The 23,309-nt window shown below is 50.5% G+C and overlaps 11 protein-coding genes across 11 annotated transcripts; 1 reads left to right on the forward strand and 10 right to left on the reverse strand.

Annotated features, from left to right (window-relative positions):
- Window positions 1–751: 751 nt before the first annotated feature.
- Window positions 752–1,384, reverse strand: PMZ80_007751 (uncharacterized protein; the record flags this gene model as incomplete). The annotated part of the gene is made up of 1 exon (XM_064876157.1): window positions 752–1,384. The coding sequence occupies one exon, from the start codon at window positions 1,382–1,384 to the stop codon at window positions 752–754; it is 633 nt and encodes a 210-aa protein (XP_064728421.1).
- Window positions 1,385–1,948: 564 nt separating this feature from the next.
- Window positions 1,949–2,584, reverse strand: PMZ80_007752 (uncharacterized protein; the record flags this gene model as incomplete). The annotated part of the gene is made up of 1 exon (XM_064876158.1): window positions 1,949–2,584. The coding sequence occupies one exon, from the start codon at window positions 2,582–2,584 to the stop codon at window positions 1,949–1,951; it is 636 nt and encodes a 211-aa protein (XP_064728422.1).
- Window positions 2,585–3,191: 607 nt separating this feature from the next.
- Window positions 3,192–3,719, reverse strand: PMZ80_007753 (uncharacterized protein; the record flags this gene model as incomplete). Its single annotated transcript, XM_064876159.1, has 2 exons — window positions 3,192–3,565; window positions 3,611–3,719. 2 exons carry the CDS (start codon window positions 3,717–3,719, stop codon window positions 3,192–3,194), a joined length of 483 nt encoding a protein of 160 aa, XP_064728423.1.
- Window positions 3,720–4,425: 706 nt separating this feature from the next.
- PMZ80_007754 (uncharacterized protein) lies at window positions 4,426–4,810 on the reverse strand (the record flags this gene model as incomplete). Its single annotated transcript, XM_064876160.1, has 2 exons — window positions 4,426–4,700; window positions 4,759–4,810. The coding sequence occupies 2 exons, from the start codon at window positions 4,808–4,810 to the stop codon at window positions 4,426–4,428; spliced, it is 327 nt and encodes a 108-aa protein (XP_064728424.1).
- A 367-nt stretch (window positions 4,811–5,177) lies between these two features.
- PMZ80_007755 (uncharacterized protein) lies at window positions 5,178–6,120 on the reverse strand (the record flags this gene model as incomplete). Its single annotated transcript, XM_064876161.1, has 2 exons — window positions 5,178–5,633; window positions 6,112–6,120. The coding sequence occupies 2 exons, from the start codon at window positions 6,118–6,120 to the stop codon at window positions 5,178–5,180; spliced, it is 465 nt and encodes a 154-aa protein (XP_064728425.1).
- Window positions 6,121–10,440: 4,320 nt separating this feature from the next.
- PMZ80_007756 (uncharacterized protein) lies at window positions 10,441–11,691 on the reverse strand (the record flags this gene model as incomplete). The annotated part of the gene is made up of 1 exon (XM_064876162.1): window positions 10,441–11,691. The coding sequence occupies one exon, from the start codon at window positions 11,689–11,691 to the stop codon at window positions 10,441–10,443; it is 1,251 nt and encodes a 416-aa protein (XP_064728426.1).
- Window positions 11,692–13,244: 1,553 nt separating this feature from the next.
- On the reverse strand, window positions 13,245–14,264 carry PMZ80_007757 (uncharacterized protein; the record flags this gene model as incomplete). The annotated part of the gene is made up of 1 exon (XM_064876163.1): window positions 13,245–14,264. One exon carries the CDS (start codon window positions 14,262–14,264, stop codon window positions 13,245–13,247), a length of 1,020 nt encoding a protein of 339 aa, XP_064728427.1.
- Window positions 14,265–15,237: 973 nt separating this feature from the next.
- On the reverse strand, window positions 15,238–16,608 carry PMZ80_007758 (uncharacterized protein; the record flags this gene model as incomplete). The annotated part of the gene is made up of 1 exon (XM_064876164.1): window positions 15,238–16,608. The coding sequence occupies one exon, from the start codon at window positions 16,606–16,608 to the stop codon at window positions 15,238–15,240; it is 1,371 nt and encodes a 456-aa protein (XP_064728428.1).
- Window positions 16,609–17,108: 500 nt separating this feature from the next.
- PMZ80_007759 (uncharacterized protein) lies at window positions 17,109–17,722 on the reverse strand (the record flags this gene model as incomplete). Its single annotated transcript, XM_064876165.1, has 2 exons — window positions 17,109–17,513; window positions 17,576–17,722. The coding sequence occupies 2 exons, from the start codon at window positions 17,720–17,722 to the stop codon at window positions 17,109–17,111; spliced, it is 552 nt and encodes a 183-aa protein (XP_064728429.1).
- A 554-nt stretch (window positions 17,723–18,276) lies between these two features.
- Window positions 18,277–20,157, reverse strand: NOP58 (Nucleolar protein 58; the record flags this gene model as incomplete). The annotated part of the gene is made up of 1 exon (XM_064876166.1): window positions 18,277–20,157. One exon carries the CDS (start codon window positions 20,155–20,157, stop codon window positions 18,277–18,279), a length of 1,881 nt encoding a protein of 626 aa, XP_064728430.1.
- Window positions 20,158–20,540: 383 nt separating this feature from the next.
- Window positions 20,541–21,686, forward strand: VMA6 (H(+)-transporting V0 sector ATPase subunit d; the record flags this gene model as incomplete). The annotated part of the gene is made up of 2 exons (XM_064876167.1): window positions 20,541–21,596; window positions 21,645–21,686. The coding sequence occupies 2 exons, from the start codon at window positions 20,541–20,543 to the stop codon at window positions 21,684–21,686; spliced, it is 1,098 nt and encodes a 365-aa protein (XP_064728431.1).
- Between the last annotated feature and the right edge of the window lie 1,623 nt (window positions 21,687–23,309).

Here is a 23,309-nt window from a genome sequence, read left to right on the forward strand (position 1 = left end):
GTCAGCTAATTCTCACAGCGCCAGATTTATTGCCTACAATTGTGGAAGTTTGGGATAATGAAGAGAATACCACAAGCAAACACGTACGCATAAGCAAACTGGAGCAGGCGGTGGAAGCATCTCACGCGATGTCCAAGATCGCCAAACTGCCAACCTCCCACAAAGGTCTAGGTTGTCAACTTTCGTCCTTCAGCTGGGTCTGGATCACTCCAGCGGGTAGCTTCAAGCATGGCAAAAGACACATGACAACAAAAGGCTTTAATCAACGATCCGCACCACGCGTGCGCTTCAACAAACACGAATGTACAGCATCACTCATCACAACATGAAGGAGCACAACAATCTGCTCCTGCACTCGACGCATGACCATCAATGTTCGGGCTATGCATATCTACTGATACAAGCACCGCACGAACGTCCGACAGGCTTTTGTGAGACGAACACAGCACAACGAGCCCGACAAAAAGCGACTGGATCGTCTCATCTAGATCAGACATCATTGAGCGCTCGAGCCGATCGCGTCTCGAACCATTCCTCCCTCTCCTCTGACTCTCCACCATACCCATGCATGCAGCCTTTCTGCCCTCCTCACCCCTCGCCTCAGCTAAAGACAGGGTATGCACTTCGAACATTATCTCCGCCTCCTTTGATTCGGTGTCGGCCGGTTACCAGCTCCGCAACATCTCACCAGCAGACTGACTCGTTAGTTGGATGTCGGTATTGTGCTGATTTGATGGTCTCTATTGCCGGCTCAGGCCCCAGAAGTCCTGGCATCCTCCTCCTCAGCCTCGCTCTGCTCAACAGCTTCATCGGCGACACATTCCGCCCGTTCCGCCAAGTAAACCGTCAGATCTATCTCAGTGTTGACATCAGGCGGCGAGCCAGCAGCACGCCACTCTTGAAAGAAAGTCACAGCCCGCTCAGCGTCCCAATTGTGCGATTGCAGAACGACCACCAGCCTTTCGTATTCTATTCCCCAGGCGGCGGCATGTCCGAGACGTGTTTGTATCTCCCCGACTCGCGCAACTTGTATTTGTCCGAACCGCGTCATGTAGGCGCGAACGGCGTCATCAGTCTGCATAGTGGCGAGGTCGAATTCGCTCTCGATGATGGCGTGGGGCGTGAGGGACATTGCGGTGGGCGCTGTAGGAGGTAGAGTCGAGGTGGGCGCGGTTCCTGACGGTTCATTGGCTTGTCCAGCTTGCTCGAGACCGACTTCTTGCTCCGATGATTGTGCTTCGAGGGGGGCATCATCAGAGTCAGTCACTTCGGGATCTTTCGCATCATCAGGATAGTCGCCATCAGCATCAGAGTGACGTTTGTGCTTCGGCCGCTCCGCGTCAGGTTGTACAGATCTTGATGGCTTTTCTCCTTCGTCAGACATAGTATCGACTTGTGACACGACTGAAAGATGGAGAGAATGAAGAAAGGCAAGAACACGGAAAAAGTGCTTCAAATACCGCAGGCTTGCTAGAAGCAAGCAAGTTGGCAGCTCAAACATCTTGATCGAGACCTTCGCATTGGTTGTCTTTGTGAACTACACGATAGCTGACCCTGCAGTAAATGTGCGAACAACAATCATTGCAAAGGAAGCGCAGCTGCCTGGTCTCCTGTCCGCACGGTGTCAATCAATTTCTAGGCCGCTTCGACAATTGGAAGTTCGGCACGCGGAATACGGACGTGCACTAACAAGCGACGACCACGTGCTTCTCAAGCCATCATCGGGCGCAAGACCACAGCGAACATACTTGCAGACTCGATCCTACTACGGTCCGGGAGAACGAGTACACTCAGTTGCACATCCCGCAATCGACCCTTTGCATCTATCTAGAACAACACCTGCAAGCTCCTCCAACCAACCTAATTTCCTTCAGACCCTCAGCTACATCGACGCTCCATTCCAGCCTGCAGCAACGTCCTTCAATATTCCTACACACCAGCCCCATCGTTACCTCCTCTTCGACGGCACATCAAGCACACTAGCTGCTTTCCACGGTGGATCGATCTTGGCTTCTTGTACGCCTCTCTCTTCCTGCTCCCTCTCATTTGCACTGCTCAGAAATTCTTCATCCATGTCATTCTGCAAGTCCTTGCTCCAGACTTTCTCCTGCTCAACTTCAGCATCAACCGGAGGTGAACCTAATCTACACCACAGCTTGTAAATATCCACTGCTCGGTCGGCGTCGTATTGAGCGACTTGAATGATCTGAATCAATTTGTCGTCTTCGACGGCCGCAGTAGAGGGGCATTTGCGGAGTTCGGCAAGGACCGCGCTTGTTCGGTCAACTTGGTTCATAGTGCTGATGGCGGATCGTCTCTGAGATGCTGTCAAGGTTTCGAAATGACCCTGCTGAGGTGGCTGTGGAGTGGAAGTGGTGGTGATATTGATGGTTGCTGGCAGTTCAGTGGTCTGCTCGGCTGTTCCATGATCGTTGTCTGATGCGTCAGATTTGATCTCCCGATTGTTATCAGCATCACCACGATCTTCAGGGCGTTCATCTGGGCTATCTTCTTGCTTTGGTGGTTTTGGGATAGATTCCGTTGACGGATCGCCTTTTCCTGGAATTGGTTCTTTGTCAGGCATAACAGAACGTGTGACAGGATTGGAAAGGGGATGTGAAGAAGGACAGCAAGTACAGCAAGAACTTGGCCCAAATACTGCGTGCCTGCCGGAAGCAAGCAGGGCAAGCGCCTCAAACATCAAAGCGCACACGTCTGGAACAATTGTCTTTGTGACCAACACAGCAAGCGACCCTCTAGTCATGCTCGAATGAGAAGTTCGATCACGGCTAGCTGATTGGCGCCAGAACCTGCAACATACACAACGTGAAGTGGTCGATGTTTTCAATGTGTCAGTCCAACGTCCATCGCATTCTTCAGATTAAACCTATGTGCTCACATTTTATTCAATAGTCTGTCGGAACAGCAGCAACGAAAAGCTCGAAAACAACAGGTAGCACGAGTCTCGACTCCACTCCAACACCAGCTACTTTCGATAATCGTTGTCAAGGTTCTTGTTCGGCACTTTCGATCTATCTGCCATAATGCCTTCAAAGGACAGCCTGAACTCAAGACTTCTAGCTGGTTTCACCATCACCACGTCTCGCCAGACATCCGAATCTCACTACACTGGCATAACACATGCACAACCAGATGCCGGTCCATGCAACCACACCTCATCATGAACACCACTAGCCCTGATTCCAGCTAGGCGAGTTCCATGGCCCGGCATCCGTCTCCTCTTTGTCCTTTCTGTCCATCTCCACGGCCTCTTCCTCAGTATCAAGCGGAGGCGCACCCATTCGTGCCCACAGGTAGTAAATATCGACTGCCCGTTCAAGGTCGTTGCGCGCCATCTCAAGGACACGGATCAATTTATGGTCACTGGCGTCTGGAAATCCGAGTCGCTGGCGGAGTTGAATGATGGTAAACGCTGATGCGGCTGGAGGGTGGATTATGGCGGTGGTGGTGCTGGATTGTTGTGTTGGAGTTTGTGTTGAGGGAGAGTCAGATCCTTGGTCGAGGTGGCTATGTTGGGGTGGTTGTTCAAAGGTGGTGGATGTGGCTGTATCGATGTTAGATGGTTCATCTGAAGCTTGCAGCTACGTACTGGTATTGGCAGAGCTGGTAGCTGTTGTGCTGGCTGCATTTGGGTGTGTTGTCTTTCCTGGTTCGAGACCACTATCCTGATCGGACGAGTTTGGTACTTGCTTGGACATCGTTGCAGGCAGACTGTGTGTGAAGGGCGAGAATGCTACGAAGAAGATGGACTGGAAGATGCTGCAGGCTTGGAACATACTTATCCATGACAGCGCTGGGAGCAAGCGAATCAACACAAAACAGCCGGCTATACAGGCCAAACAACAAAAAACCGAAAGGCCTGGACAGTGCTCCGCAAGAAGCGACAATGATCTCGACAGCAAGCCGCAAAAGCAGTGGTGGAAGTGGAGCAATCACGAAAGCAAATGCTTGCCGCTGCTGGTAGCACCTGGCTGGGAGGGCTCTGACGCAGGATATGCCGTGCGACTGGGAGAACAGGGGGAAGCATATGGTTTTCTGAGGGCTAAGGTGCACAGATGTGGAAGCATGTTACGATGACGTGATCCAGGTTGACTCCATGTGCAAGGCGCGGTCCGAAGCAGCGGGCGGTCCATCAACAGCTGTCCCGAATTGCAGCAAAATATTGCAATTCTTACGGTAGCAACTTCACTCAGCACGAGCGCACCAGCTTGATTCACAACACCAAAGTCCGTTAGCACTCCATCTCGCTATCAGTCCTCTTCTCACTCATTCACTTCTTGTCCTTTTCCCGAGGCTTCAACACGACGTCATTGCCTTCGATCTCATCCAAAGCATCCTTGGAAACACTTTCCTTCTTTGAGGGCTGTATAGCATCTGGGTTGTGGACAAGATCCGGTTCCGCCTCTACTCTGGCTCTGGCTCTGGCTCTGGCTCTGGAGTGCCATAAAGAAGATCGGGGTCCTTTCCGGCTTTCACTGCGTCGATGTCGGCCCTCAGTCGGGCTTCCCACGCCTCGATTCCAGCTTCGTTGAATGATGGTGGTGTTGAGGAAGTAGCCGCGTGCTTTGAGTGGCCAGGCTGAGTAGACTGTCGTTGCGGACTTGATGCTGGGAAGCGATTGGCGGTCAGAGTGTTTGGACCGGATGTGTTACGTGGTTTCGTCTGATTATTAGGCTTCCCTGCGAGGTATTGGTCAGTTCGAGCGTGATCAAGTGTACGGATGTGGATCTTGCTTACCTCCACCAGCTGGATTTGCTCCCCCTCCTTTCGGTGGTTGGTTCTGACTCATGCTTGTCGACCTTGAAATGCTGAAGTCTGCGACACAGAAGAATGATGAGGTGCTGGAGAGGGTTACCGCGATATAAGGATCATCTGCACTGGTTGCGGCAGCAAACTCTCGATCGGCAAGCGCGCCACGACGAACAACCATAACAGGCAACACGCGGGCAGAGATAAGGTCACGAATGAAAGCAAAGCAGTCGTTGTGCAGCCAAAGCCGGTATTATGGACACTACCACCGACGGTGTTTGTCATGGCCATTAATTGATTCATTTTTCCAAATCTTTGATTACAAGCTGCCGTCTGGTGACAAGTGCTCATCGTGGACTCGCAGAGCTTACAGAAAGTGTCAGCGACGTCTCTCTTCGAGTAGCATATCAGTCCTGCCCAAACATGACCACTGCCAGATCGACTTGCACAGAACTGCGACCACCTTTGGACATAGGAGCGCCCAGTTGTCTATCGCCAACACAATGATTCCACACCTCACTTCCTCTCCTTATCCTTTCCCTCGACCACAATCTCCCTGCCTTGATCTGATCGGAATCGTCCTTCGACAGAGTTCGCTCCTTGGATGGTGACACGCTTCTTGAGCTTTGGGCAAAATTTGATTCTGGCTCTGGGCTGAGAGACCTGCGGGCATTTCGGAGGCGGGCTTCTTCTTGGGCAACGAAGGCTTCGAAGGTAAGGTCGACATCCTCAGCGGTCGACGGAATGTCGTCGGTCGTGGTACCACTGGGTTGAGTTGTTGGCGATCCGCGAGCTGGGCTTCGAGGTTGCCGTCCTTCAGAATTAGGGACCATGCCACAGCCAGCAGTATGGTCTTGTTGACTCTGCAATCCTGGTGCGCGGTGTATGAGTCAATTTCTGAGTTCTCCAAGCGAAGAACATCGATCATCCATACCTTCGGGCTTTTGAGGACTTTCGTGAGATGACTTGCGTCTGGTCATGCTGGTCAGTGCTCTGATGGGCTTTACAAATGGTATGGAAGAAGCCCCAAGCACGGACGGGAACTGAAGATGTGAAGGCCGTTCAGGAGTTGATTGCGCCAGAAAACTGATGCAAGGCAGCAATTCATAATGAATCATGCCACAGCAAAGGAGAGTATGCGGAGTCACCATCTCAGGGTCGACGCAAAGTGGTCATTGTTGTGCAGTGTCCGGCTTGTCGATTCTCACCGCTGGCACACTTTGTCGTTATCTTGAGGGGCAAAGTTGTTGAGACCAGTGACTGCACCAGTGGGATAGGACAGATGGGTGACGACTGCCGTTGGTGCTTTCAAACCATACTGGCAGTTGCTGTCGAGCATACCGCTGGCATGTTGCCGATGTCGGTAAGAGGAGATGTCAGACCAACAAACATCGCAAGCACAACGCTGCACGAACATGGGCAACAACCATCCCTAGCGCAGTGTATCGAAACTCCCTCCGCCCCTCGAGCACCCTCTTGCCTCGATGCTGCACCGAATTTCCGAATCGCAATGTCACTGGGGATCTCGAAGATGATGTACTGGGAGAAAACCACAAGGAGAACGATACTGGTGCGTGCACCAACAGTGAGATTGAGATCATCGTCTAGCCCTGGGATCTACGCGAGCTGATGTACGAAGGGTCGACGAGGCAGCTCGTGTAGAAGAGGCCGAGTCTGAGGAGGAGGCGGATGTCGACTCTGCGGAGGGTGTCGGAATCGTGTTTCGAATGCGGGTGTAGGATTTGTGGGTGCTGGTATTGGTGAGCTGTCGGCCGGACTCGAGGTCTTCTTCTTCGCTGGAGCTTGATGTAGGCATATTGAACGGCTCGTACTCTCCAGAGGGCCGTCTGATGCCTGGTCGATGCCTACTTCCCATTACATCTCGTCACATTAGGTTGATGCTGATGTGCCACTCGCCTTACTGGTAAAGCTCCTTCTACAGAAGGAAGGCTGTGCAGCAGTACTCGCCAGTGTCGCTGCATGGGCCGATATCGAGTCGTGAGGAGGTCGACTCGTTGATTTCGCGGATCCTCCTTTGGAGTCAACAATGTAATGCTAAGTGGTTATGTGTTCGAGATGATATCGTTGTCGGCTCCCACCTCGTACTTGAAAACGTCGTAAATCGGACAGCCAGGCAGTCTCAAACCATGTCGGGTCTGAACCTTCAATAAACGTCGCTTGGCCTTCTCTTCTCGCTGACGCAACAAGGAGGCCTTCGATCCTGTCCTGCGGCTGATATCGTTTCTGATGATTCGAACATTAGCTGTCGGCCGCCAATGACAATGCACACTGTCTTTCAAACATGGAGGTAATCGAGCACCATGTGTCGCTTCGAGCCAAGTCTCTGCACCTTCCACGATTTTGACCAGTTCTTCACACCTGCCCAGGTATTCGAGCTCTTCGTTCCGTACAGGGTCGAAGTGCATTAGCCATGTATTCCTTGGTTCCCGGCCAGAGTAGTCCATCGGATACACGGTTGTGGTGACGCTGCCTATATCCATTCTGTATATGCAGTCGAAGCTGTTATCTCCCCGTCTTCCGCCATTGCCTGTTTGGCCACAAAGGATGAAGGTTCTCATTACAGGAAGGAGACCTGCATCGAAGGAGCGCTTTGCCGTTGTGAGAAACAGCTCCATGCTAGACCCCTTCTGGTCGTTGCCAGTGGGTTTCGATCGCGTACAGTCGCTTCGAATCGAGTAAGAATGAGTCTGGATCACGACACTGTGCAAGAGCTCACAACTCTGCTGAAGATGATGGAACAGGGTAGGGCAGATGACCGCGCAGTCGAGTCGTAAGCCACGGAGCTGAGGGAGGATCTTAGCTATCTGCGTACACAGATGGCTGTTGCCAAGGTCTGCGGGACTAGCGTGGTTGGGAACAATGAGTTCGAGATATCGAACGGACGCTGGAAGTGCACCTAGGATCTTAGTCATAACTGCCAGACATCGTGCCCTAACATCAATAGGACCTATGTAAGAACCTCTAAAGGAGAGGGATACCAGATTGTGCATGGCGGGCACGTGTCTCGAAACCTGGACCATCGCTTCGTATGCTTGACGGAAGTCATCACCCGTTTGACAGAATGGTGCTAATGTCAATGACCGTAAGTGACCCAGCCGTGGCGTTTTAACGGTTTTGGTGAAGGCAATGGCTGATGTACGCAAAAGGAATACGTCCTTGTACAAGATTCGTGTTGCCGAACAATTCCAAGTTTTGTTGACAAACAGACTCGCAAGAAAGGTCTGATAGCCATCTCTGAAGGAGCTCGAGGATCAGTGATACGAGTTCGAGTGGTAGTCTGGCTGCGACTGAGCGTGATACCATTTTGAACCATTGACGAGGTTGCGAGACTATACCGCGGTGTGTGTTGGCGTATGGGAATGTCGGCATGCAGTCATGCCAATAGGTGAGATAATGGAGCGTGATCAAGATGGACAAAGACTGGCGAGTACGCGAAGAGCCGATGAAGTCGCCTACGCGTGCTTACTAAGCTCGAAGTCACGATACTTGTCGCATTCGTAGAGATGACGTTTTGACCTTTTCTACTTGTCAGAGACAGATCTACGTCTGGACAAGACGGGCGGTCGTCTGTTACAGCGGCCGATAGATACCGGCTCCTTGCACTATGGTCTATCTCCAAGGAACACGCTTCAGTGCGTACAGGCCGTGACACGGCCTGGTACCTGGCATTGTATCAAGGATTTCTCGCACGTGGAAATGCCGGCACAGTAAGCCCTGTCGTCGTTTGCACCTCCAGAAGTCGTTGACCGCTTTCTTTCTCCCTCATCAAAAGCCACCGAGCCTTTGTACTTGCGTCTGGTAGATTCTCCTCGCTGACTCGGTTGACCGGCTGAAGACGCCTCAAGTGATATTGCAACCCCAGGTCGCGAAGCATCAGGATCGGCAGTCTTGTACGGCGCTTTGTTGCTCGCCATGTTCGTCCCTCGATGTGGTGGTAGAGGTCGTCGCAAGTCATGATCACATCGCCTTCAGACTGGGTTTGGCAGCACGGTCCACGTAGCCACATCCATTTCATCCGATATGGCGTTGCTGTATTTCCTGAAGTGTCCAACGGATATACGGTCGTAGTCTGATCGATGATGTTGATCTTGTATAAACAGTCGAACTCGGGTAGATTGCCAGACAATCCTCCATAGCGAATTTTGCGGCTGTCGAAAGTCAAGGTGTTTATCATTGGAAATTTGCCCTTCTCAAAGCAAGATCTAGCCGCACGAACAAGCATATCGATTGGAGCCTCCGGGCTGCGCTGTGTGAGAAGACCATCGCATTCGGTCAGACAGTCGGATTTGACATGGCTCCAATGGTACTGCATCTTCATCACTTTCAGCTCCTTACACAACCGTTGTGGGTCTGTGAATAATGACGGGCATACTGTCGTATTTTCGAGGCGGAGATGCCGCAATTGAGGGAGGATATTTGCAATTATTACGCAAACATGGTCTTCCGTGCTGCAGGTATCATCGTAACGGCAGATGCTCGCGAGCTCGAGGTATTTGGCTGTCGGCGGTAGATTCTTCAGGAGATCACAGAGATCGTGAAGCTTCGCTGTGTTATGACTTGTTTTTGTCAACCAAGGGTAAGAGTACGACAGGGACTGTAAGTTCTGCATGACAGATATCTCGAGATGAATCAGAGCCAGAGATGGAGGGTCGCGCCGCCAGCTTGAAGCTTCGCTCAAGGTCAAAGATCTGATACGCTTGTAGTGATTGCGCGGTAGCATGTGGACGAAGGACTTCGTATTATCTTCGTTCAGGAAAACGTCTTTCTGCAGGATAGGGAGTGCCAACTGATGCCATGCCTTCGAAACGACCAGGCAATTCAGGAACTTCTGATAGTGATCGTTGTAGAGATGTTCGAGGACGAGGAGAAGGACTTCAGGTAGCATATTTGCGGTGGACAGATACTGATGGCGGGAGACGGTCTAATAAGCAGGTCATCTGAGTATCGAGCCAGTTGCAGAGAACAATTTTGATTGGAAGGCTCGACAGAACAAGTGCGTCATTTTGCTGTCGATGTCGTGGTGAAGTGTTGACAAGCAATGGCGCAGACACAATTGGAGTTGGACTTGCAGGCTCGCATTCAACACAATCACATCACATCTATCAATAATCACTCTCAGGGCTGAAAACGTGGATTGGCATGTGATGATCATCGGCAGACTATGCTGCTCGTGCGCTGATTGCGGGTGGTAGTGGTGGTATGGGAAGATTTTTCAGCCTCGGGTCCAACTGCGGGAGCGATACATTCATTCTTCGAAACCCCACGAGTCACTTCGTCTGTTGGTTTTCTCACAAGTTCATTCACTCGGTCCCGGTTATCTTTTGCTTTAGAAGCATCTTCTACTCCGTCAAAGCTCTGGTCCTCCTACTCTACTCGTGCTTCAAGCTCCTTTCGTCCGTAAAGTTAATCCCTCCTTCGAACATCACACCTTGCTGATTTGACACACGGCTACGAGCTGTAGTTCTGACCTTCAGCAGTCGACGATCCATCTGTCTGTCTGGCAACGCAGAGCCTCCGTGTTTCCCCAAATCCCAAGCTCGACGAATTGTCTGATTTCGCATGTCGTTCCTATTGTGTTCCTAGCGTACTAGCTCTATTTCAGAGACCCCGACAAGCAAAATCCTTGAGTTGTCAAGCTACATGTGGTTCCTAGAACCATTTGCTTTCGATAGCTTCATACTCCCTCCTGGTCTTGAGAAACTCTAGCTCCTCCGGTGGTTGCTCGCGTTCAGGAAGGTCTGGTAATTTCGCACCTGGCAATGTTTGGACACGTATCAGTGATCTTCCAGCTCGCTCTTCCCAGTACCACAATGGTATGCAGGTCTCGGCCCGATGAAGCATGTACTGCTCTCGGAGGTGTTCGAAGTCTGCACCGTCCCACCATAACTGATACTCTCGTTGTGTCTTGATCTTCCAAGGCAGTCGTACGCCGAGTTTCGACTGGCACCAGGTAAGACCTTCGATGAACAAGGGAGTGTCCTGGCTCAGGCTCTCACCCACCAGATCCCGGAGCTCTTGCGTTGCATTATTCTGATACCGGACCCACTCAATCTCTGGTTCGATCTCTGCAATGGGATATGTTGTTGTGGTGTTAGCCAGGACGTCTATCGCGTACAGGCACCCGAAAGCAAGCTCGCCATCGCCCTCTTCTTTGCGACGAGACCCGTATATCATGAATTTGGTCAATTTCGGAAAGAACCCCGCCTTGATCTTTGCCTTTGCTGTCCTTATCAATGCCTGCAAGTTTGGCACGCTATCTGGGCCACAGCGCTGCTTGTAAAGACCTTCCTCTCCATGAATGTATACCTCGTCGAGCTCGCCGCAGATCTCTTTGACATCGAACAGGCCTGCGCACAGAATGCATTGCTCAAAACGTAACTTTTGAAGCTGAGGAAGAAGACTACACATCACCGCGCATGCGTGAATTCTGTTTGATGCGAGCCCATCGTCCAAGCCTGTCCCTCCGAGCTCTAAGTATTTGACGCCTGCTGGTATCGATAGCAAGGATTGAACATATGCGTTGTATGCGTAACTGGCGCCAGGGTACGAGTGTTCGAGGATATTGAAGCTGGAGATCGATTCCAGTTGCGTCATTCTATGCAACTGAGCATACACAAGAAAAAGCTGCTGCGTTGCATCTGGGGGCATATTGGGGTTGAAGTGAGTTGAGATAGACCGAATGGCTCTGAGGTTGTATGGCTTGGCCGAAGCGAGGGCATTAACAGTGCTGACCAGATTCTTTGCGTGTATCACCAGGTCCCTCCATGGTAAGCTGCGACCTAGCTCGTACCACATTCCACAAGTTCGTAGGCAGTTGATGAATGTGCTGACGTCGTCCATGAAGCAGAACTCCATGATCTTGAGCGCAACCTCATTGGGTAAAGTCGTTGTCGAAGACATCGTGAGTCTCGTTGTGGATTAGAATGATGATTTTGAGAGCGTGGTTTCGAAGTCTAACAAGAAAATGGCACCCACACTTCGATAGGGCGAAACTTGCAAGAAGCAAAGAAAGCAGATGCTCGCGAATGTGATAATGCCGATGCGGCTCGTTCATTTCGCGTGATATGGCCGTTTCCAAACACTTCCCTGTTGTACGCAAGTGATAACACTGTGAACGCTTTGTTGTTGATGAGAATTATCGGGCGTGTTGGATGCTGCATGATACCATGAACGATGCGGATGAGTGAAAACGCATCACTGTAGGCCTGGCGCCAGAGTAGTTTTGACTTCGCTGTATATGGTATACAGTGGAGATGTTTCGATCTGGGTATGGCTCCTGTAACGGTACTGCACATTTTCACCGAATCACGGTATGTTGTATGCTCAAGGCTTGGTAGCGAGGTCATCGGATCGTTTCCTTAGCTATTTGGATTATGCGACCCTTCTATGTGTAGATTCTCAGCTGAAACAGTGATATAGCAGTACAGCAGATGATCAATAGTTTCGCCATGCTGTTACTACTCGCCAGGGGATAGCTCATGCACCGAGTAGTCAACGTCGTCACTTACTTCTGTATATGATACTCGTTTTGATGGTGATCTCCCATCGTCAGCCAAGATCGGCCATAACGAAGTGACCTTAGAAGGTGAAGGTGATGACCAAGACCCCAACGCCGGCCCAGCGACCCGACGCGTCGCTGACATACGCTGAAAGTGGAAGTCATGCTGCAGACTGTGGCCAGGCCGGACCCGTGACGGAACCGTTAGCCTGAGAAGAGGTGAAGGCGCGATGAATGCAAAGCAGAAGACCACGCTGCGATTGCTGACGCGCAGACGAGGCAGCTATGTACAAGAAGACGAACAATCACATTCAAGCTTCAAATCACGACAACCAATTGTGGTATCATGATGTCACATGACCGGACCCTTGCGAGATTTGCATTCTTGGTAGTAGCAGAGACCGTAGTCACCTACACGATTCAAAAAGGTCCGACCTGCCAGCCGTGAGCATCGACGAAGTCTACACGCTATGCGCCATGGCAGGTACGCCCTCCCCTCCTTGCTCTATCATATAATGAGTCAACAGCTTCCTCGTCGGCTGACTTCAACGAACGTTTTCTGTCCTTCGTGTTACATTACCGCATCGTGATGAGAAGGAGGTGTATCGCGTTGTGAGAACTGATCTTGTGGCGACGGCCAACCTGCCGCTTAGGTGTAGAACAGCCCTCGTGCTTTGACGCTTAACCTGGTCGACGCCTTTCACATAGTTGGAGGGTTCTTTGGCTAGAAATTCCTTGTCGAAAGCAGGCGAATAGTCTCGGCCAACCGCTCGATCTCAGCCTCTTCTTCCGGTTGCTCGCGTCTGGGGAAGTCAGGAACGACGACACCCTCGGAGGACTTGACATGGACCAGCGGCCTCCCAGCTCTCTCCTCATAGAACCACAACCTTGATGATTGGTTGCCAGCACGGTATGTCTTGTAGAGTGCCGCCATCTTGTCTAGGTTACCACAATCCTACCACTCGTAGGGACGTGTAGGTCGCATTGATGTCGATAGGCGGCATCTGCGGCTGGAATTGCGCCAGGATTGAGCGTCGATGAGATGATGTATGCCCTTCAAGGACTTCTCTTTGGCCATCACGTCCACTGCATGAGATGATGAATGTGCCTGATATCGCATCCAGCGAAAACCGTCCTCGAGCTTCACCGAAGGATATGATATGGTGTTCTTCTCTATGAGGTCGATCTTAAATGCCATACCCAGACGAGTTTTGTCGTTCGATGGAGGGGGCGACCACAGACCAGAGATGGTGAACTGCTTCAGAGTGGGAAGCACGCCTCTCCGTTGCGCTTCCTGAGCAGCTTTGACGATATTCTGTAATGCGCCCGAGCGAGCATCGCTGCAGTGCGTCTTGATCTCGTTTCCACCATTATACGTGCTGATTGATTCGAGAGTCTTGCATTGGACTACAATGTCGCTGAAGAGTGTTGTGCAGATTTTGGTAAACTTCACCCGTAGCTCGCGCAGTTGCGGTAGTAACATGGCAACATGTGCACAGATATGGTCGTTTGGGTCGTAACTTTTGTCCTTGCAATCGAAACTGTAAAGCTCAAGGTATTTGACTGTTCTTGGCAGTGCGGTGAGACACTGACATAAGATGGATGCGGCAGCGCTAGGCGACATCTGATCTGCGATGTAGACGTCATAAGAGACAGATTCGAGGTTTGGCATCCTGTGTAAGTAGGCTGCTATGCGTGTAAAACCGTCTGAGTTCGTGCTAGGATTTGTACGACTGCGAAGGTTAGTGGTCACCGACTTGACTACATCGAGACGTCCTCTAGGAAGGACAGCCAATACTTTTTTGATGTTCTTGTCGTTGACCAAGATGTCTTTCCATGGCAGATCGCGACCAAGGTGGTACCAGTGTCTTGAGACTTGTAGGCAATTGAGGAAGGTAGCGTAGTCGAGGTTGAAGGTATGTTGCAGGATGAGTGTCGCCAATTCTGGCGGTATGCGGTCGCTAGAGTGCTCCATGGTTGGAGGAGACGATCGTAGTCGAGTATGGAAATTTCCCTGCGGAGAAGGAACTGTAGATGCATAAGTCTCTAAGGTCGTGCAACCTAGTCAGCTTTCGAATAGACAGACAGTGTGTGCTCGTGATGGTGATATTACCAGTGTGGAAAAAAGTCTGCTCGTACACGCATTTTCACTGCTTTGAGGTCAAACGTGTAGGATACCCGCTCTTCGCTCACGCGTACTCCGAGATAGAGATCGTAATATACATACACAACGTGTTCGAGACTATACAGCTTCGTGAACGAACTCAGGGCTATGATTGAGTAGTAGAAGGTGTGAACATGTTCGTTGATCGCTTGGGAAGACTTCCAGGTGTAGTCCGACATCGTTGCAGCACAACCATGTCGCACTTCCGGTCAGTAGGCAGTAGTGTATGTGCTTGATGGCTGTAATAGAGCTAAAGTACATAGGGTGTCGCGAGATGGGCGGTGTACTGAAGCCGAAGGCAAGATCAGAATCGTCCATATGACGCGTCTCAATCACTATCAGAGTGCGTTGTAGGTGCGGCGGCCGGAGCACGAGAACAACCCATTGAGGAACTCAGAGGACAAGGAAAGCATGATGTATCAGGACGTCCGGCAAACAAGTAGCTGCAGCAGAGATTGTTTGGAAGCAGCAATTTACGTAGCTGAGACCGGAAGACACAGCTATTGATCAGGATCGGTCACATGACTCTATCTTACTAAGCTGCATCAAATGTTTGTTGTTTCAGCCGTAGGTACTTAGATAGCAAATGCCTGCTATGCTTTGCCTTCGAGGCAACAGCGCTCTTGCTTCTCAGTCATGTAAAGCTTTCCACAGGACGGCGTCTTCTCTTACCTCACTCTTAACCTTCCGTCAACTCCTGGTATATGTCTCCAATACGCTCTTTTGCCTGATATCGCTGTGCCCCCACCGTAGTAATGCTCTCAATGACAGCCTCTCTGACCTCTCAGAATTTGAGACCGATTAGTTGCTGTGCCAGTTCCGACGCGGGATCCAACGCCAACTCCTCATCTGGACACTCCCGTGTAGGACAAGCGGGCAAGTCAGTTCCTTGGACCGTTTGCACGTGCACGAGCTTGCGGCCAACACGTTCTTCCCAGTACCATAGTCTGCTCTTTAGCGGGTGGTGGTGGCGATACGTAGCCAAGTCTTTCGCACAATAGTCGATAATATCTGTAGTTGTCGAAGAATATTTGTGGTGTCTTGATCGTTGCCGTGGAAGCCGACGAAGACCAATATTCCATTGCCTCCAAATTGGTCCTTCGACCAAGCGTACCAGCGCTCTTCCCTGTGCAATATCAAGTACATCGATCTCTTCGTTGGTGAGTGGGTTTAGGTAGCGCATCCAGAGGCCGTCGTCTATCACGTATTTGGCTGTGACGACAAGCGCTAGCGGGTAAATTGTGGTAGTGGCCCTTAGAATGTCCATCGAGTATAGGAATTCGAGCGTGTCCACGGGCCGTAGATGATCGAATCGTTCTCCTAGGAGAGTAAGTCGGGTAATGTTGGGGAATCTGCCATCCTGCAGCTGGGCTCGAATAGCATTAATAAGTTGTGTGACCATGCTGTAATCTTCAAAAACTCGGTGTTGAGGCCCGAAAGTGACACAATCCTGGTTTATACGATCCTCAGTCCCATCGATGACGACTGTCTTCAGTAGCGGACATTCTCTTTTGACTTCTGTAAACATTCTTGGACAGAAGGGCGTACCAGAGATCTGTAGGCGCTGTAGCTGAGGAAGCAAGCGAGCAACCTCTCGACAGATGTGGTGATCCTCGTTCTCTGGTCGGTCGATAAGACAGTTGACCAGCTCAAGATCCCTGATGCTCGCCGGCAGCTTGCGGAGCAGCTGCGACATCGAAGCTAAATTTTCGTCGGACATACCATAAGACTGAAAGCTGCAAGATAGCGCCGTCAAGTTCGGCATGTTACCCATGCTCGAAGACACAAGGTCCAATGCATGTGACACAGATATCGTGTCGACACTTTCGACGGTGTGACGGTCTTCATCGTCCGATGTAGTAGAGTCGTCCGATGTAGTCGAGTCGTCCAGATCTGGATCGTGCCAACCGTTCAAATTGACCGTCATGGAGTGCACCAGGTTGCATCTTGCTGGTGGCATAGCTGTAAGGAAGGACTCGAGTTGGCGAAGTTCCAGGTAGATATCCCTCCACAGTATGTGAGTTCCGAGCTCATACCATTGCTTGCATGTCTCCAATTGTTTCGCAAATGTTTTGCTGCCTGAGCTTTCGTAAAGATTTTCGAGGACAAGGACTATTACCTCGTTGGGAACAGTCGACAGAGATGGTTGGGACATTGTCGTTGAAGTGAATGGAACGACCAGAAGGCAACTACTCTTCTTTCGTGTGTTCTGCTTTCGTGGCCAGAACTGTAGAGAGTCGTTGGGATGTAGTTGACCGACAGTCAAATATTTATACCGGTCAAAGACCCTGAGTGACAGTGTTTACAGAATCATGACAGATATGTCCACGAAGACAAACCAACTCTGGCACCAATAGCCATTGGTAGCCGAAAATGGGTGGAGTCGTGATAACGGCAGGACCTCAGGCTGCACTTCGCTGGTGCATCAAAATGTGAGGCTTTTGTATGATATAGAGAATGTTTGTGTTTGAATGTCAAATACTCTAAGCATCGCTGCAGTTTCGGACGGGTCCAGTGTGAGCAATAGTGTTGTAGTGAGTTGGAGCCAGTACTTCTGTTCAGGAAATCTGCGTCCATATGATTATAGTATGTCGCGCTTGAACTCATGCTTCAAGTGCAAAGAGTCGATGTAATCCGCGAAGCAAAATGATCCACTCAACCATTGGCATCGTGCACACCATTCTCTTTCACTTCCTCCTCCCCGTCATCCTTCGACCTGATCGTCTCTTTCATAATCCGCACGATCTCCTGTATCCTTTCCTCCCCGTCGTCGCCCGGAAACCGGTCTTCGGCCTCTTCAACGGCAACTTTGAAGAATTGTACATCCCTTGACATCTCGGCTTCCTCATCTGGCTGCTCTTCTTCTTCAGCGTCCCCATTGACTTCTTCTTGATTCTGCGTTGATGATGCATGAACTCCGATTCCCATGTTGACCAGATTCATAACCTCAGTCTTGGTCAGCTCGTACGGCTTCAATTTCTTGACTAGATCTCCTATCCAGTCTTCAACCGGCGCATGATTCGTGACATGTGGTGTTATCTCTGCTGTGTATGCGTCGAACTTCGCTGTGTGTTAGTCACGCGCATGACTCAGGACCTACGTTTCTGCTACCAGCAACTTACATCCTTTCTAATAGCATTGTAGCCTGTTAGATTTGTGGTAGAGTATGCGCCTATCTGTTTGTCTGCTTTCCGCACGGGATTTGACTGTAAGAATTGATAGACTTCTGCATTTGTGAGAAGCGCGCTTTGTGGATCGAGGACTTTCATTTTGATGGTTGAGGAACGGGTTTTGTTCTGGCTACCTCCTGGCGACACGGGATTCAAGAAGCTCTGCTCACGGACAGGGCGAACAGCTTCTGCCCGGTCAAATCAACGATTGGAAGTCACGTCGAAGGCAACAAAGTGTGTAGTGTTAGACAAGGAGTTGGAGGAGTCGAACACCAGATATCTCGACGAATTTATTTGAAATACTGGGTCGAGCTAACGCCCAATACGGAATGGTGCGATATCTCTGAACGTCAAGTCCAGAAGCGAGGAACACTGCAGCGCGTGAGCGAAAGACTAAAGTATAAGAACCGTATTCCACGGTCATGAGCCTGAGAAATTGTTGAATGCATGATGGTATCATTTACGATGAGCTGGTGTATGTTCAGCCGAAGCGTAGACTACATGAAAATTTTGGGGCCCGCGACCTCGACCCCATCATCCACCCAAACCCCGTACACGAAGGTCGTCAATCATATCCAGCCAGTTTTGTGCTCCTCGAACGCCATAATGATGCTGCCTGTACCAGATACTCAGATACAAGATGAGTTTGCGACTCACGCCTTAGACTTCTTCTTCTTTTTGTCCTTGGGTGTGCCTTCATCATCGACGTGCTTGCGCTTCTTTGAGCCTGCGACTTCTCCGTTCGTTGCTACTTCTGCCTTTTCAGCTTGTTTCTTGGCTTTCTTGATGTCTTTCTTCGAGATTGCGACCGGCGTGCCGTCAGAAGTGAACGAGATCTCACCCCGCTCCAGTTTCCTCGAGTAGCGCTCCACGCTCAGGCCACAAGCTGCAGCTAACCTCTCAGTCTTGGCGTCCTCTGTCTCTCCGTCTGCCTTCTTGCTCTTTTTCTCCTTCTTAGCCTTCTTCTCTTCCTTGGACGACTTCTTGTCTGTACCGTTAGGCACAATCGCAGCAACCTCATCACTATCTATCGGCTCTTCAGGTTGAGATTCAGCATCCTCGTCATCAAGCATTGATACATCTTTGTCTTCCTTGATTTCCTCAATAAGCTTCTTCTCCTTCTTTGACTTTTTGTCCTTCTTCGTGGGTTTCTCCTCTGCTTGAGGCGCCTCATCTCCAGCTAAACCATCAGCATCAGGATTGTACTTCCTCGCCTCCTTGATCTCCCACTTCTTCGGCTGTTCTGCAGCAACACCGTTCGGTGCAATGGCGACACCTCTCGGCTTGATCGGCTTGCCTTCCATAGCAGCAAGCTTTCTCTCCATGTTCGTGCGGGCTTCGATACCCAGCGCAGCCTTCTCTTCCTCGGGAATATTTGCCTCGTCGTCACCCCAATCTTGCAAGGAATCGACTCTGATACCAAGCGCAGCCTTCGCAGCGAGTACTCTTGCCATCTTTCCCTTATTCTTGCCGGTTGCTTGACCAATGAGTGACGCGTGGTAGATGAGACCATATTTGGGGGTGTCATGCTTTGTCTTGAGTGCTCTGAAGAGTGCCTTCTCTGCACCGAGGATTTGTATCGTCGACGCAGGGCTCTTGGAGAGGTTGGAAAGACTTCCTGCATGTGCAATCAGCCGGGCGCCGACGAGCTCACCAACCAAGGCCGTCAAATTGGGTGCGATAGCTGACATTCGTGCTGATAGATAGCTCGAGAGCTGCTGTCGGTATTCTGTGAACTGTACAACCTGCTCGGCCAAGTTTTGTATGTTCTCCAGATCTTCGTCTGTGATTTCTGTACCCATCGATCTGTCTGCCGCACTCTTCACAGCTGCCTCAATCTCTTCTGGGAGGATCTCTGCCAGATTCGTCTCTTCAAAATTTGTGCGCATGCCCATTTTCAGCACGACTTTCGCATATGCAAGGTTGTCGTTCAGGATCTTTGCCATTTCTGGGAAATGCCATCCATACCATTCCTTCACTCTCATGGCATAGGTGTTCAGCTCTTTGTCGAGATCGTCCAGCAGGCCAATTGCTTGCACAATCATAACATCGATCTTGTCTGGCGAGAACTTCAGCTTGTGTCGAGCGAGCGAATGTGATAGACCGAGGGACATTGTCTTGACATCGTCGGGCATAAGACCAGGTATTAGGGAGGGTAAATGTTCTCGAATGGCTCGGTACAGGTCGGCAGTGGTCGAATCTGCAACGGCCTTGATCTCGAGGCCTGGAATTTTGCCAATCGCATTTCCCAGCTTCGGATCTGCCACTGCCAACGAAATCTTCTTCTCATCTTTGAGCTCATTCAGCATGGACGAGAGCTTTGGTGTAACTTTGCCCTCAACAATGGCGGCGGCCTCTTCGAGAGCGGCAGCAGCACTGTCGAACTTCTGAAACTGCTTGAGCTTGAGTTCGGAACATATCTTCTCGACATCGCTGAGTTCTGTTCCAAGATCGTCGCGCTTCAACAGTTTCTTGTCCTTGGCCTTGAGGAGAGCGTAACCCGCAGAGGTTTCGGTAAGGATGAGCAGGGTCATGTTGGATATGTGCGCCCGATGCGCCTAGTTATGTTATGTACAAATGATACTGCTCAAATGATGTTGAACTTTTGGCTGTTCAAATGCTGGCCATGCGGGAAACTTTTTCTGCTCCAAAATTTGCTTGGCCGGTTGAAGCTCGATTGACACCTGAGGCAGCATCCAATAGCTCTTGAGGCATTCAGGCAGTTATTGCGACGATCATGATTCAATACGCAGCTTCCGAATTGGCGTTCGCCTTGAGGCTCCTTCCAGCGCAACAACCAACTCCAACGTTCCTGCCATCAGTCTTCGTGAGCCACCGAGCTAAACGAAACTCGACTCTCTTCACCCTATCGACTCATCCACATCCCTTCCGCTGCCAGAGCAGCGCATCCGCTATCATGGAAGGCCTGTATTTCAACGTTAATGGTGGCTACCTCGAAGGCATAGTTCGAGGTTACAGAAATACCCTGCTCACAGGCACAAGCTACAGCAACTTGACACAATGCGAATCAATCGACGACATGAAGATGCAATTAGGCCCAGCATACGGCGATGCGCTCTCATCCCTGCCACCTAATCCTTCCACATCAGCCCTTTCAGACAAGACAACAGAGAAGCTCGTGCAGGATTTCAGATACCTGCAAGGTCAAGCCACAGGAGCCATCGCACGGTTCATGGAATACCTGACCTACTCCTACATGATTGACAACGTCGCCCTGCTCATCACAGGCACGCTCCACGAACGAGACACAAAGGAACTACTCGAACGCTGTCATCCGCTCGGTTGGTTCGAGACCATGCCTGTGCTTTGCGTCGCTACCAACATTGAAGAGCTATACAACTCTGTGCTGATAGAGACACCCCTGGCACCATACTTCAAAGGTTCTTTGTCACATCAAGATCTAGACGAGTTGAACATTGAAATTGTGCGGAACACGCTGTACAAGAACTACCTGGAGGACTTCTACCATTTCGTGAACAACGATCCCGAGATGTCTATGACCGCAACAGGCGAGATCATGTCTGACATCTTGGAATTCGAGGCAGACAGACGGGCCATCAACATCACCCTCAACTCCTTCGGCACAGAACTTTCGAAAGAGCAGAGAAGAAAGCTATATCCAGAGTTCGGCAAGCTGTACCCAGAAGGCTCTCTCATGCTTTCGCGCGCAGAAGATATTGAGGGCGTTAGTCTCGCCGTCAGTGGTGTTGGTGACTACAAGCGTTTCTTCGATGAAGTTGGCCTAAACCAGGGTGGTGGAAGCGTGGGCAACATGGCTGGTGGCAGTGGCAACGAAAGCAAGAGTTTAGAAGACATGTTCTATCAGAAGGAGATGGAATTGTCCAAGTTGGTTTTTACACAACAGTTTACCCATGCTGTGATTTATGCTTGGGTCAAGCTTAGGGAGCAGGAGATAAGGAATATCACATGGATCGCCGAATGCATTGCTCAGGTAAATCCCTCTTATCATTGCCAACACCATAAGCTAACATTTCGCCAGAACCAAAAAGACAGGATAGGAAGCTACATTAGCGTCTTCTAGTCCAGCCATGCCATTATTGAGGCAAGCAACAGCGTACTGATCTGCTGGTACCACTACATTTGTACAACTCGGTGCACCTGGCGCGGCGTTTCGTGGTAGCTTTCTATAGAACCTCAAGGCATTATTCGATTGTTCGCTTTGCAGAAGGTTATCTTAAGGTCAAAATTGTGTCAGCATGCCTATGTATCGCATGTTTTCACGAAACTCTGGTCCACACCCATTGTCCATGACCCATCCTCGCATTCCATCATTTTGCGACGCAGCACTAACAGTCGCAACGCACAGCGCACCATTGAACTGTTCATATACTGAGTATGAATTCAACATGAAGCTATCAGCGAAGGCCTGGAGAGATGGGGTGCTTAGTCAATCTGCTGGAATGATGCTGTATCGGCAATGGGCAAGTCGGATTGGCAGTGACGCTGTTGTTTTGATACTGGTCAATCGTTCCGTGTAGCTGAGGGTGAAGCAAGAGCGTTCGTGTCTAAGCCAGCGTAACTCCTTTGGATTAAATAGCTTCTCTAGCCAAACCATAGCTGCAATTTCCGTCTGTTTCTGTCCAGATCACAAACCGCAAGAGCGATACCATTTCGATGCTGCAAGGTCAGCAAGCTAAGTTCAATATCATCTCGTTTGATTATCGACACACCCCCATCTCTACAAGTCCAACCTGTGCGGACCGGAGGCTCACTCTCTTGCCACTAGGGGCATGCTATTGAATCATGAAAACGATGTGACCGAAGACCGACTGAGCCAGCTAATCTGGTTGTTACTAACAAGGAGCAAGACAGAACTGAACGATGTTCACGAGGCAAGACTGAGTGGTCGACAGCTAAGTTGCAACAACAGCTTTGTGAAGAAGTTGAGAGATGTCTCATCTCCTCGTTCACCGGAAAGAGGCGCGTTCTCGACGCGTAGAAGGTTTCGGATTTCCCACTTCGGTTGCCGGTTAGCGTGACATGGCTTGGCGCGACTGCGGATTGTGATCGCCGCTAAAGTGTACAGCATGGGGTTGACACGGGACTATGGAGAGTTCCATGAAGACTTGCTTACAAAAACTGAGAACATGGCAAAATCATCGTCCCCGTCTTCCGGGAACCTCGCACAAATCCCTGTGCTTCATGCAAGCCTGCTTCAAGCGAACAGCATCCTATGGTCTTGCACTTATCGGCTGTATTCCTCTTCCCCTCATCCTCGCACAGCACCAACAACTGGCATCGGACCAATCGCAAGCTTCAGAATTATGACCTCTTGACAGCAAGGCGCTGACGTTAAAGTAACGCAAACATCTAGTGCACGACCTCTGCATTGCTGACTGTTCTAGCCACTGCTGATGTTTAGCTAAGCTCAGCACGTGTGGCACACGCGCAACTAGCTTCCGCCGCAACAGATCGTCCGACCACTTTAGAGCTCCTCAAGCAGATCCGAAACAACGGTGTTCGTCAAAAATCGTCTACTCCGTATTGGTCTGAAGAATTATCGTCAGCCTTTGCTGGTTACATCGAGCTTTTGATCTAATTATCAGTGTATTGACGGAAATCGTCCGGACGAATCCTTCCGGAAGCCTCGCCACATGGCGTGCAGCTTCTTGATCGCCAACCACGTCTGACGCTACTGATCACA

This window comes from Knufia obscura (genome assembly GCF_036327395.1).
Source record: "Knufia obscura strain CCFEE 5817 isolate CBS 148926 chromosome Unknown scaffold_9, whole genome shotgun sequence".
Classification (NCBI taxonomy): domain Eukaryota; kingdom Fungi; phylum Ascomycota; class Eurotiomycetes; order Chaetothyriales; family Trichomeriaceae; genus Knufia; species Knufia obscura.